Below are 14,919 nucleotides of genomic sequence, written 5' to 3'. Positions count from 1 at the left end.
TGAAAAATATCCAAGTATTATGGATGTAAATTTACAATCATAGTTCCATAATAATGGTGAATGTTAATATTGCACTATTAATACATATAATAGGACTTACAACCCCGTAATGCTTGTAAAATACTTTTTCTATAAACAATCTTTTTCTACTCACATTTTTTTACTGTGACTACAGATCAGTTGTTCAGTTCTGTTCTTTCTGTCTCAGAAAAACAATATTTTATCTGGTTAAATCCAATTAATTTAGGAAATTATCATGCTGCATCTATAGCTTTTATTTCTTAAAAAATATTAATATTTCAACACTTTTAGTGACTATCAAACTGGCCTTTATGTGTATTGCCCTCGCTCTTGTAACGTCTAATTTCCATTATCTGAAAAAAAAACTATGTTACATGCTGTAGGGGGAGGTGGGGCTATTTTGAGCTGTGGGGCTAAATTGTTATACGGCTTTTTCGCCTATTTCTAAGTGAAGCTGGTCCTTACAATTAATTTATTTAGATCCACAATTATTTTGTCTATTCAAATTGCTTCATGTTAAAACCCAGTTTCCATTAGAAATATGCGAAAAAAATCGTATAATAATGTAGCCCCACAGCTCAAAGTAGCCCCACCTCCCCCTACTTCTTCCTTCACGTGTTAACCTAAACCAAGCGCAGACAGAAAAAGAGCAAAACCCCATGAAAATAATTTGAAGCGGATGGAGAAAATTGTCGCGACCAACATCTAACAGAATATATTTAAGTCTACCACTAAACCGTTATAACATTAAGAATATTAGTGACTACACAGCAAGCATGGTTAGCTGAAGAAGGCAGAATTTTCAGCATATTGTTGCTGAATCGATCAAAAAAATATGCTGACCGGTCAGCAGTTCTCGAACTAGAAGTGCTAACCAAAGTTATGGAAATTGCACTTCCTCGCGAGTGTCGTTTAGGATTAGGAGAATTTAGTTGAAAATACATAACATATGCTGGAATGAAATCGGTTAGCATTTTGTGCTCGCTGGATAGACCGACTGTGAAGCACTAAACACCATACAAAAAATAAAATAAAAGTGTTCATTAACTCGTGGGATCTGTAAGTAAACTTTCCGGTAATGTGAAAAAATCATTAGACAGATGAGCGTATATTTATATATATATATATATATATATATATATATATCATGGTATAAATAGTAGTCTTGGAGAGAAGATGTACTTAAAACGATTGTTGGAGTATCAACATTACGTATCGTGGGGTTGAGATTGATTAATAACTCTATTCTTGCTCGTAAAATATAAAGTGGAAGGCATGTTAAAGCTTTCTATCTAAACTGTTTCACTGTGTATATAATTCCAACATATACGGAATCTGGAATCAACGTCACTTAGTTTAAAATTTAGACTATATTGGATACCCGATTTTTTTCAATAAACCTTACTATTCAAAAATGGAATTTCTTTAAGAATTGATGCCTTTCACTTCTCGAACTCCACAATATTATTATATAGTCGTTCGAAAACAAATTCTTCTCAAAAATTATGTCACACTGTCCAGTCTATCCTTCTATCTGTCCGGCCGTCACTAAGTCTAGAGCCCGAACTAGTAGACGTAGAGACTTGGGATCTTCGGAAGCGACCCTGGGACCATTTCCATGCCCCTCATATACCCCCCACCCCTCCCATACCCATTTAAAAAGACATTTTTTGACGCATTTTGCGATTTTTTTTCATTTTTGGATATGTTTTAATGATTACCTAGTCGGACTTTCGTCCATATACAAAAATACCGGTGAATCATTCCTAATAACAGTTTTACAAGGTCAAAGGTTAAAAAGGCTCTAGAGAGTGCATTTCCCAATCTGTTTCTGTTTGGGTTTGTTGGAAAGGCCTTGGAATTCTTGACAAGCCTCACCCTATTCGAATCTATTATGACCCGGGAATAAACAGGTTTATAACCGATAACTAATTTTTATCCAAAATTCAATATTCAACTATATTAATCCTAAAGTATTTTGGGCAATGATTTTAGTGACTTATAAATCGGTTCAAATCGATTGTGAACTGGTTATGAACCCGAGAAGTAAATTTTTGTCCGAAAATCAATATTATTACTTTTATATTTTGTGGGATATTTTGAGTGAATTATTAATTAGATCAAATCGGTTGAGAATCGGTAAACGGTAAATTATGCGGAAGTACTTTGAGGTATAGCATGTAAGTCACCACAAGATCGAGCACTTCGAGGAGAATTAAAAACATAATAGTCTAAAATCAACACCAAAATAGTCTAAAAACAAAACTATAATAGTCTAAAATCAAAACCACAATACTCTAAAATCAAAACCAAAATAGTCTAAAATCAAGACCAAAATACTCTAAAATCAAAACCAAAATAGTGAAAAATCAAAACCAAAATGGTCTAAAATCAAAACCATAATAGTCTAATATCAAAACCATAATAGTCCATCAGAATTCAAAACTCTTAGTTCTTATACTCTTAGTTCGAAACCATTGGCCTCCTATATTCAAAACCATAATAGTCTAAACTCGAAACCTCTATAGTCTAAAATCAAAACCATGGACCTTCTAATTTTAAATCTACTATATGCTCTATCAGTATTCAAAACTACGATTCGCTAAATTCAAACTTACTATTCTCCTACGATTAAGCACAATTTATTCCACTTTTTAAACTATTATACTCTATTAGAAAAATTCAAGCGCAAAGTTTCTCAATTACAGAGGAAAACAGTTTTAAATTCTGGTAGTCTAGATTCAAAACCACGTTTCCTAATTTTTCTAACTCAAAATTTTTCTCTGTGCAGGACAGCTTTCAAAAAGAATTCGTCGGTTCCGCAGAAGACTATTGTAAGTCCAAAATGTAAACTTTACAGGAAAGAGGTTTAAAATTTGACAGCTAAAATTTATTTTCATTAATTTCACTGCAATTAGTATACTTTCAGCTTTTGAAACTATTTTATCATACTTACGCATTGAATATCTTCTAGTTAACACTACTTTTAAATTAATTATAGCAAAATTGTGAGCAAAAAACTCAATAATTGGGCACGCTGATTTTAAGTTTTTTTCTTGTAACTTTTGCAGGAATATCTTAATCAACATAAAACTTTGTGGGGATATAGATCTAAGGTTTCTGCATCCAATGATATCATCTTTATATACTACTGTAAATAGACTTACAATAATTTTCTTCGGAACCGACGAATTCTGAATAGAATCTAAAGAATACGGTTTGAGGTAAATGTGAATTTATTTGAACGAGTTTTGACTTTTCATGCGATATTCATATTTTGACTTTTTAATTTTAAATATTTTTTTAAAATAATTCATAAATCAGTTCAAAAATATTGTAGACTGGTATACAGAAAATATTACACTATGTGTTTTCTTGAAATCTTAGGTACAATGGTCTATTCATATGGTCGCTTTAATTTCAAATAGGAGGCGAGAGTTAAGTAATTTCCGTGCATTAGGTCATAAGTATCACACTGAGCTTTAATGCTTTATAGAAATTCTTCCGGGCTACAAGTCCAATTTCAAGATGAATAATTTATTGTTTATTAACGTTTGACGACAAACACTATAGTGACACTAATCCATAAATCAAATAATTGAATGATTTTCTCTGCATCTTGATCATGTCAAATATTTCCTGTAACCATCGTATGAATTGGCTTTCACAAGAGGAAATATTCCAATCCTGATTCCAATGCAGTTTCTCTTGGAATCTACGTATTGTCTTATTTAGAATTTATGGTATGTGTCTCTATTCATAATGCTGTAATGCGATTGAGAAGATATGTAAATTTTATGAGCGTGTCTTCACGCGTGATGACCCTGAAAATTTGTCTTTTCTCAAAAATATATTGTTCTTGAATTCCACTTCAGCCACTGCCACCGTCTTCATGAAAAACGAAGAAAAAGAAAGGACATAGTTATTATGCGAAACTAGGGAACAACGAGAAAGCCTGGATGGTGGCGAAGTCTTATATAATAAACTACATTGAATGGTGGCGATGGCGTGTAAAAAAGCGTGACCGATTTAATTAAATTCTTGCCATTTTGAGACGTCGTCCGTTCATAATATACTTCCTCTCTTAAGCCATTTCGTATTCAAGGCGCACATACACATAAACCCCCTTTGACTTCTGATATCTCTCAACATTGGTGCTACCCCATATTATATTCCATTGATTATTCAAGTCATAAAGCGAACACTAATTAAGATGCCTATCAATCTAATTATCAGTTTTTCCTGTCATCTATCTCATAAGATTAAACAGTTACTTTTGGACTTTACTCGAAGTCATCAGGCACGCTTCCTTAGCTTTGGCTTTCAATGCAATTGATATTGATTATATTAAACTTTATTTAAAAAAAAATGCTTTTACAGTTATTGCAAAATATATTCCATAAATGTGACAAAATTTATATTGTGAATTTACTTATAATGTCTAAAATAGCATGAAATGCCATTTTTCTGCTCACTCAAAATAATTTCAAACCCACCAAATATGTATTATACAGAAGAAAGAAATAACGCGAAAGTGAAACAAAATCTCGTTGCAAGAAGCTTTCATATAAAGCTATGGTGGATATATAGAGGCAGTGAGGAAATTATAAATGTTTATACTTGAAAATGGGAACGACACCAGCTGTCTGGAATAAACCCATAGCCAAGGATAATAGCGGCACATCGCAAATCTTGTTAATAGTTGGCGCGTTTCGTACTGTTTTTCTCTTACAGCCCACAAAATATAAATATATACATGTACATAACTATATATAACACATGTATGTATGCATATACATATGTGACCGAAACAAGAAGTACTAAATAATTTCCATCTATTTGATATAATGCTCAGCTGAAGGGAATAACCTACAACCATATCCCTTTTTGGTATATACTTTAGCATCCTGGGATCAAGCAATTTCATTTGATTGATCATCTCAACTTCCTTGTGCACTTCATCCACTCAACGCATATTACACTGAGAAAGTTGAAACCCCTCTATGTAGGATAAATTGAAACAGTATGTGTATGTATATATGTCTCATGTTGAAAATTTCAGCCTCTCACAGTGTTTTATGACGTCATGATGATAAGTATCAGAAATGGAAATACACAAATGATTTTATTAGTCTCTGTCAACCACTTAAATAGTCCCCTATGGCTTGTAAATTTTCACCCACACCCTTGATATCCTGATTTCGTTCCATAATGCCTAGATATGCATATATATGTATAAAATCAGAATTATATATATATATATATATATATATATATATATATATATATATATATCTGTCCTTGTAAATTAATTGTGTAGTACTGTGCGCTGATGTACGGTGAAATTCCCCGACATTACGTTTCCGGCATCAATAGGAAAAATGATTTCCGTGCAAGCAAATCTAAATTCTGTGTTCTTCTCACCCTAACTCACCCTGATGGACTATTACATTTTTTTTGTGTTACACCCTCCCCAATGATATGGTAAAAGCAAAGTTAGGACATGCGATAGTGAAGAAAAAAAGTGTACTCTGGAAGAGGATTTTCTAGGCAGACTAAGCAGCAGGCTCTGCAAGACTTCTCCGCTGCCACAGTCGATAAATTACGATTTCGCGTAAACGAACACATTGCGCTATATCCATACTATTAAGGATACATCAAAGACCGGCGAATGTGGGGGTGGTTCTAGAATGTATTACCAATGCAAGTTGGTTAAATACGTTTAATTTATTACCTTTGACTTCCGCTTTACCCAAACTACTAAACGCTCCCCTAAGGCCCCCTGACATAAACATATATAGAATAGTACATATATTATATATGTAGTGTGGACTATGTGACTTTCAGGCGGTATCGAGAAACACCCACTCCTGTCGGAGCGCAATATTACATTGGTTGGCGTCGTCGTTGCACAGAATCGGGTCAGTTTGTCTTATATCACAACATATAATAAAAATTTATATATGCACCTTTGACTACCCCAGTCAAAAGAGAATCTCGACGATCGCGCGGTATCACAGTTGGTGGATTATCCGCTGTGGATTGTGTAACATAGTGAGAATAAAGGAAAAAGAAAGAGAAACTATTCTTTGTGTATTATATGCATTTATACTAAATGAATATGTATGATAGGTTGGGGTAGAGAGACACAGAAAACAAAGAAGGGAGCACTTGGAAAATCTGAGCAAATCGAAACAGACGCACACAAGCACGAACAGAGAAAATTCCACCACGTTTTCCTCCACAAAATGGGTAAGAACCATTTACAAGTAACAGGAGTAACAGAAAGGTGCACACATATTTACAGATTGGGGCTAACACTGGCGGTTGGATGGTTGAAACAGGGACAGTTGAATGCCAAGCCAAAAACAAGTATAGAGTGAGTAGGGTGGTCGAGGGCATCTCTTCTATGTATACCTTCAACAAGCTTAATCGTAGAGTGGTGTGGTAGCATGGCTGGTGAGCTTTTTTGAACATTATTTATTTTGTTTTCCATCGCAGACACTATAGTGACATACATATATTTATACAACACGGAAAATGCAATGTGTAAGGCTCCGGAGAATGAAATGGAAAAATTTTTACAGGACTTATGTAAATGAAATATGCGCTCAAAAGCCCGTCTCTACATATCACTACGAATATGATGAACACCAGAGAACCGACTACAAGGGATTCCAACAAAAAACCATATCAGAGAAATAAAAATTAAATTAATTTTTTGATTTATTGCTTTTGGCTATTTCTTCCACCCAACTAACATTCTGCCGAGTAAACAAAATTCTATTTTGCAGTTTAGTTTTCCTGATATACATATACACAGCATATATCCATAGGTCTATACTTTTAATACAGGTTTTCTTTTTACTCCAGCTGCATAAATGTGCGGCCATTGATTTGATATAACGTTTATTTCACTAACCAGTATCAAATAAACTGTTAGTTTCCTTTCACGAAAGAGTTTTGTAATATAATTTACAGCTAGACTCTCGCTAATTCGGCTCCTTTAACATCGGGCTATTTTTTAATTCGGGCAGCAGTTAAATTTGACAAAAAAGTTTGTTGACATTTTTCAGGCTCGATTGATCGAATAAAGCAAATATGCTCAGATTTGCCGTGCTTTGTCTCAGTTGTAATGTCATTTTTCATTATTAAGGGGCTTTTATGAAATTTATAATTAATATAAGTATGTAAACTTAATATGAGTATGCAGGTGAACAAAAAATCGTTGCATTTCAAACAATATGATGCCCGAATTTCTCTCAATTCGGGTAACACTTCGGTCCCAAATGCCCGAAATTGAGAGAGTCTACTGTATAATAAAAACGTGATTTTTCAACAAAATTATTTACTTTTCTATAAGCCAGTGCATAATATAGAATTATCCTGTGAGACATTGTTTCAAAGAAGCGTAAGTAAATATAACAAATACACAGCCTAGCATAAATTGTGCAACACGTGGAATAATAAAGAAACACCAAAATTTTTGTTTCCAAAGGCAAAATATGCAAATACCTTCAAAAAACACATAAATTATTTTATACACTGTGAACAATCTTAACTGTATAATCTACAATCCCTGTATATATTTTTTTTTCCATAGACTTATTAATTTTCCTAATGCTTTTTGTGTTCTACTATGTAGAGCTAAGATCAAAAATATTAGAATTTACTAACTGCTTTAAAAATAGCTTTTTTTAGTTTTACTATCTAGGATATTGTATGAACGCCGGGTTTAAAGACTTACACATCAGACTACTAAATTCTATTATCGAAAGAATTGTAAATTTTACCAGAGAGTACATATATTTTACAGTATCAGAAATATCTATTAGAAAATGGTGATTTTTATAATTCCATTGTTCTCTATGTAGCAAATGTAGGTATTTTTCAATTTTGATAACTTGATTAGATTTTTCAGTTTGTTTAGTATATAATTATTTATTTGATTTAAAAATACATCAAAATTAAAGAACGATATTATTGTTTTTAAACACCCTAAGTATATACATTTATATATATAAACATCTTCTACCATATAATTGTAAATTTCAAAATTGTTGACGAACAATTGAAAAGGATAATGACAAGCTTTTGGTAGACCTAATTTGCAATGTGAGAGCGTGGAAGCTACACTAATTACCTATTACTCAGAGAATGATTATGTCACTAAATACAATACATTCAATCAGTTTATTGAAAGGATTTTCCGACGATTAAAACTCTTGAGTAAGCCCAATATACCCCTAAATCATTATTGCATTCGACGTATGCTTGTGAATCTCGTTTTGTATCTACTCACTCCTAAAATGGCATGCGCAACCCTCCCTTATTCAGGGGTAAATTCGTTGAGTTTTCCCTCCTTTGCCTACCTTTGTGTGCACTAGGACTGGATTTTGGAACTCGCTCATTCGGGACGGAAAATTGATGTTTCAGTTCCGTGTTATCATTAGAGGTGATCGGCGACTTCTTGCTCATCTCTCCGCTGAGAGGAACATATCACCCATTCACTAGGTGTTGAAAGTTTTGCACAACCAGGTTACAGTAAATCGTTCTTTTTTTTTACTAGTCTATTGTGCAAATATACCCCTGTCACCCATTTCAAGCTCCTGCGAGAGCACAACTTCTACAAGAAATTTAGTGCAACCTGGAAAGTGTGAGGTAATGCCTTAAAGTTTACCCCTTAAAGTGATTTTACGCTCCGGACTGCAAGAGCAGCATGAATTGAGTGTTCACTCGAAAATGGATTAGCACTGATAGGATTTCCAGTGAAAATTTTCTGCTGACGGAAGGTGATTTTAGTGACAGTCACCTCACGACATCTCCCCAATAGTCCCCACCATTATGAAATCCATTTTAACTCCTTTTGTGGAAAAGACACACACATACGGTCTTCTTGTAAACTTCCTTTGATATGGTGAATTTTATATACTACATAATATTACACAAATGACAGATTTACTTTGTGCGATGACGACGCTCACAAGCGGTTGCCTGAGAAGGATTGAAAAACCCTTGGCAGAAGGAGCCGAACCATTGGCAATGGATAAGACCACTTGAATTCTTCGTGGATATGTGCTCATGTTATATATATTGCTTACAGAAAATTTATTGCGATGTTACCAAATCGGATTACGGTCACTGTGCTGAGTGTTTATTCAATAGTTTTTCTTCACGATCATTCAATGAATATCGTGCAAGTATAAAAGAATTCCATGTTGAATGAACGAAAAACAGACAACAGAAGCTGAGGTTGTAAAAAATCTCAGCTAAAAACCCTTCGGTAAATAGTACTTTTGGAAAATTCATCTATAGATCTTTGAAATGCCTGAAACAAGCAACCACAATAAGGATGCAGTGGAATAATTTGGTGCATAAATGAATGTATGTGGAATAATCTGGATTTCGGTGGTGTGGAAAAAGGATAAAAATGTAAAGTGAATTGAAAAGTGAATTGCTTCTTATTTTAAACAATGTGCTATTTGTTTGCGCCACACACCCTGGGAATTATTATTGTCTATGGATTACTCTTCATCACATCAAATTGCAAAGCCGGAAGAATTTTTGGTGAGTTTCATTTGTATTCTATTATATTTCCACCATATATGGTATATATTTTTCTTCTTCATTTTTTTTTGTGCCCCTGTCCATAATACTCATACAATGTGTATCCAAAAACTGAGTAGATAGCATTTTCTTTCGGTTCTGCCTTCGGCTGGCTCTTATATGTATTATAAATAGAGTATAGAGAAGAAAAGCAAAAAATGGTAAGCCCCTCTTTAACTTTTCTTTCCTTGTGCCATGACTTTATGCCATCTCTACTGAATTGCTCAGACTTCCTCCCCCGCACATCTCCAGCAGTTACTCTGCAGGGGTTTCAAAAGTGCCACTTCCAATGGGCGGGAATAGGAAAGCTTCCATTGTATCTACATTAGTGCTCTAACTATATATGTATATATATTTAATATATGAAAACATTTACGAAAAATTAAAGCTACATATGTACATAGTATAGCATACGTGTTTTAAGGATCTTTCACTCTTTCCTAAAGAAATAGTTCTCAAATAATAAATAGCAAATATGAGTCAGAAAGTTCTTATAATATATACATATACGTATATACAAACCTAAAGTGTTCAAAAAGTTGAAAGCACGATGCTACGTTGAGAATGGTTTTGTATACAGACCTAGGCATATTATACAAGCAAGTATATACATAATATTTTTAATAAATATAATATCCTCTAGTGTATATGACTATTTAGCCTGCTATTAACAATTAAAACTTGAATACTGAAACCCATCACAAATTTATAATTGATATAATGGGTTGAGGGGCTTAACAAAAGAACATAATCCTTGGGAAAATCGAGAAAAGTCAAGAGACCAACAGTTGGATGGTGGTTTTGGTGTATGTGGCTAAATGCCAAACAAAAGCAAAGCTGCCCTTTTTCACGTGGATTAAAAAATTTTCCCAAACTTCCCCTTCAATACATTTCAACACACACTTTAAACATAAGCACTAAATGGGTTCCTGAAAATTTACGTCTTGCACGCTAGAATTTGCTCATTCATTATAGCACAAATTGCAACCTTAATTTTTTCTTTCAACAAAAACAGTGAACAAATACAGGGTTGAATTTTAGAAATTCAAGATGTGCAGAAATTACACTTTAAAATTTAAATATTCAATTTTACACTGTGTTATTATATATGAATAACCTATTTTCTATGTGGTATCTCACAAAGCATATCAGTCAAAATATGTCAAATCAAAAGTTGAAAGATGAAAGAGTTTGAGACTTAAAATTTTTACCATATTGTAAATAGCTTTTTTACCTCCTCGAGCCTCTGAAGTCATAATGGATTTTTACATGGACTATGTAAAACAAAACCTTTTTTTTATTTTAGGAACTCTTTATTGATTTTACTTATGCAAGAAATCCATTTTTACCAATATATTTTTCCAATAATTACGCGAATGTTTTCAGAACAATTTAGGCCCTTTGATGACACTTCCATTATCTGTTGTACCTGTTGTAGGATTTTTCAGAATTTTCTCAGAAAAGTTTTACCAAAAGTTTACAATCACGCGGTTAAAGAATATACTTAGTTTCATGCACCCATCTCACTTGCTCCAAATTCGTCTTTTTCTGACAGCCCATTTGCTTTTCTTTCCACAAACAAATTTTGGAAAATATTTTCAAAAAGCTTTTATTTCTTCTTGATATAGAGAAAAGGGGTGACAGAGTGTCTCAGGCTTTGGGAAATGCTCGAACTTGTGATTTAAATGTTATGCCTCAAAAGTAATTTCGCATTATTTACTGTTTAGAGGTTTTCAACTGATTTAAACCGATTCATAAATCTTAACAGGTTCACAATCGATTTGAATCCATTTATAAATCACTCAAAACATTGCCCAAAATACCTCAGAAGTAATTATAATAGAATTTTGGGTAAAAATGAGTTATCGGTTATAAACCGGTTTATTACAAGTTCATAACTGATTGGAATCGGTACAATCTAGTTAAGAATTCCAACACATTTCCAAGGAGCCCAAATATGACCCCATTCGGTTGATAAATATATACTGTCAAGAGCCTTTTTTTTAAACCTTTCACCTTGAAATACCGTTATTAAAAATAATTCAACGGAATTTTCATATAAGGACGAAATGCAAAAATCTAATCTAAATATTTGCTCAATATATTTGCAAAACGCTCAATCTCGTAGGTTTGTACCACAAAAGTAATTTCGAATCAATAATCTTGTTTTGTTTTTGTTCTAGGAAATTTAAGAAAAGAAATTTCTGCTTGTTTTTACTGTGTATAACATTAATATATTTCATTTCATTTTATTAAATTGTGGGGTTTTCATCATTATTGGCGATTCCCTTAATAACATTAATATAGTTATTCCAGTTTATTTTAAATATACTAGTATTATCACTCAGGATTGAATTCTATTCCACTGACACTTCAAGAAAGGACATTTGCTTTCACATTAGTTTTCTCATTAGGGGAGATCGGGGATAAATAGCCAGGGGTAAAATTAGTCCATGAGTTTTCCAAATTTCTCTTAAAATGTACATGGAGCAAAGTATTATTTAATAAAAGCAGGAACACGTCTCCATATTGCCCGAAATATGGGGGTCTAATCATGCGGAGTCGAAATATGAGTCTAATCATCCTATTATTTAGAATCATTTTTATAAAATGGGTATAAAATTGTAATTTTGATGTTAAAGTTTTTGGCCTATGGACTCACGAGTTTCTAGTCCAGATATTTTAGTTCGGCCTTATTTCTGGTTTAATAAAGTTAATTAAACGATAGTTTTTAATTGGACAATAAATATCCACTTTTTTATGTAAGCTGATAAACGCTCAAACAGCCTTCGGGGTAGATATACCCAGTCTTCCGTGGGAGGCCAAAACTTCTAATGTATAATCGTTGAATGAAAAAGTACTATTGATATTCCTAGTAGTGTTCTCATTTAGAAGTGATATTGCTGAAACAGATATTTTCAGAATGTTTTCATCCATTCTGATTCAATTACAAAAATTTCATAAAAAAGTCGGCTAAAGCCTTTTTTTAAAATTTCGATTAAAAAATGGTGGCAATTTGTACACCGGAATTGGCTATATATACTGTGGCCGGATCACAATTATCCAATTTATCTTACTTTTGTCATTATCCTTTCTATAGAAAAGGGTTGGGAAAGCGTCCCAGGCTTTCCAAAATGCTCGAACTCGTGACTAAAATGCTATCTCAAAACTACTTTCGCATCATTTATCATTTAGCGGCTCTCAACCGATTTGAACCGGATCATAAATCATTCAAAAGATTCTCCAAAACTGTTTAAAAAGCAATAGAATTTATTTGCGGATAAAAATTATTTATCAGCTATGACCCGGTTCATTGTCGGTTCAGAACCGATTGGAACCGGTTCAGTTTTATAGGAAATTCCAACACCTTTACAACGAACCCAAACATGATACCATTCGCTTGACAAATGCGCTCTCTAGTGTCTTTTAACCTTTGACCTTGAAAAACCGTTATTAGGAATGATTCAACAGTATTTTCATATATAGACAAAATGTTCGCCTGGTTAATCTCTAAAACATCCGAAAAAAGAAAAAAAAATCACACGACGCGTTTTCGAGAAATCCCAAAAAAAAATGGTTTTTGAGGGGAAGGAGAAGGGGAGGGGTTGGGGGAAAATGAGGGGCATGTTAACGATCCTTGGGTCGAACTATGTGGGAGTCCCAAGTCGCTATCTCTTACCGTTTGGCAGCTGGCGACAGGCGGACGGACAGATGGGCAGATGAAATTCGTGTTTTTGACGATTGAGAAATTATGCTACGCTGTTTGCCCGTGCCTCCGTTTTTCGACTGATCCGTTTATCGGTCCGGATCGTTACCATCTATAGAGGCTAAAGAGTTAGATACAGATTTGGAACCTTTGGGAGACCTGCTCATAAGTCGAGTCAAGGACTGTGAACATGACGTTCATTTTCTGTCCAACTTTTCCTTCCCCTCCAAAACCACATTTTTGATATTGCTCGAAAACGCTTCGTGCGATTTTTTCGTTTTTGTATATATTGGAGTAAATACCCTTGAATCATTTCAAGTTTTTCCAAAATAAGAAATGATAGAAAATACAAAAAGAAAATCTATTAAATCTGATCCTATTGATATAGTATATATATATATATAGTATCTATATAGTATGGTATACTATAGATTCTATTTCATACTCCCTCTCTGTATTAGGGAGTAGAAAATAACTTTAAAAACTAAACTAAAAATATATTTTAATTGCTTTAGTTAGGGTAAGTGTGCCATATTTCGGCATAGTTGCATGCAAGCGTCAAAGTCTCAAGTTTGTAATGTAATATTTTAATACAAATTGATTTTTTTTTATTCTTTCTTTTGTAAGAGTGCTGCTTGGAACCTTGTAAAGAGTTTACCGTCTTTATTTACTCTAAAATCATTCTTAATACATTTTAAAATGAACAAAAGTATAGACATAGTTTTGGTGCCCTATTTCGCCCACCTTCATTCTCATAGTTCTTTCGCACTTCGGGAATTCTTCAAATGTCTTTTTCACGTCATCTTGTTTGTCGAAGCTACATTTTTTGTTATTCTTTTGCATTGTATAATCTCTAGAGTACGTAAAATCTAAAAGTTCATGGAAATTCGAGGAACAAAAAAGGTGGCCGAAATTGCAAGCTGGCCGGAATTTGGCACACTTACCCTATTATTAAATTAAATTAACCCATTCAATAAATGTAGTACAAATACTTGAGATATTAATGTTCATATTTCAGAATTAGTTCCTTACAGATTAATATATGACTTTTGTGATAAGAAATTTTTTATATTATTATAGGTGCGCTGTCAAATATGCATCTTAACGTTCAATGAGTTTAAATTATTTACTATTCTTCAGTTTCTTCCGGTATTCGTCAGAGGATTATCTTCTTCTCAAAACTGAAAAGACTTAATTTTCGCCAAAGCTCTCGAATCTTGGTATGGGTCTTCCTCAGTGGGTCAATTAAAATCTTTTAAATGATTTGGAATTGTCTTTCGTCTGCTTAACACTACACATAGGCATAATTTTTTTTCGTGAATACAACTGAAAAGAAAGCAGTAATAGGAAAAATCCAACTTTTTTTTATTTATCCGAGAAATTCCCATTTTTTCAACAAATTAAACGGAATGTCAAACTTTCCGTCCACCATTTTGAGCAAAAACTTTGCATGACTTCTCGCGAACGAGAAAAGAACAACAAAATGTATTTCCATCTCTGCCGGGTTAATTTTTCCAAGTAATTGGAGGACTAAAGTAACTAAAAATCTCTTCCTGACAGCAATTTGGATATTAATTGCGCAAATA

General features: G+C 33.4%; 1 protein-coding gene across 5 annotated transcripts in view; it reads left to right on the top strand.

Annotated features, from left to right (window-relative positions):
• LOC129799465 (tyrosine-protein phosphatase 99A) overlaps positions 1 to 14,919 on the top strand; it is an 80,505-nt gene that overhangs the window by 5,470 nt on the left and 60,116 nt on the right. For 4 of the 5 annotated variants that reach the window (XM_055843360.1, XM_055843359.1, XM_055843356.1 and 1 more), the window contains exon 1: positions 8,983 to 9,588. The exons of the other annotated variant lie outside the window; for it this stretch is intronic. In XM_055843360.1, the coding sequence (XP_055699335.1) occupies positions 9,495 to 9,588 (94 nt within the window). In that variant the 5' untranslated portion in view covers positions 8,983 to 9,494. Of the gene's footprint in view, positions 1 to 8,982; positions 9,589 to 14,919 lie in introns of those variants that run through there. 5 annotated transcript variants of the gene reach the window in all.

Source organism: Phlebotomus papatasi, chromosome 1 (assembly GCF_024763615.1).
Source record: "Phlebotomus papatasi isolate M1 chromosome 1, Ppap_2.1, whole genome shotgun sequence".
Taxonomy (NCBI): Eukaryota; Metazoa; Arthropoda; class Insecta; order Diptera; family Psychodidae; genus Phlebotomus; species Phlebotomus papatasi.
Note: the sequence above shows the minus strand (reverse complement) of the source record. Positions and strands in the feature narration are given on the sequence as shown.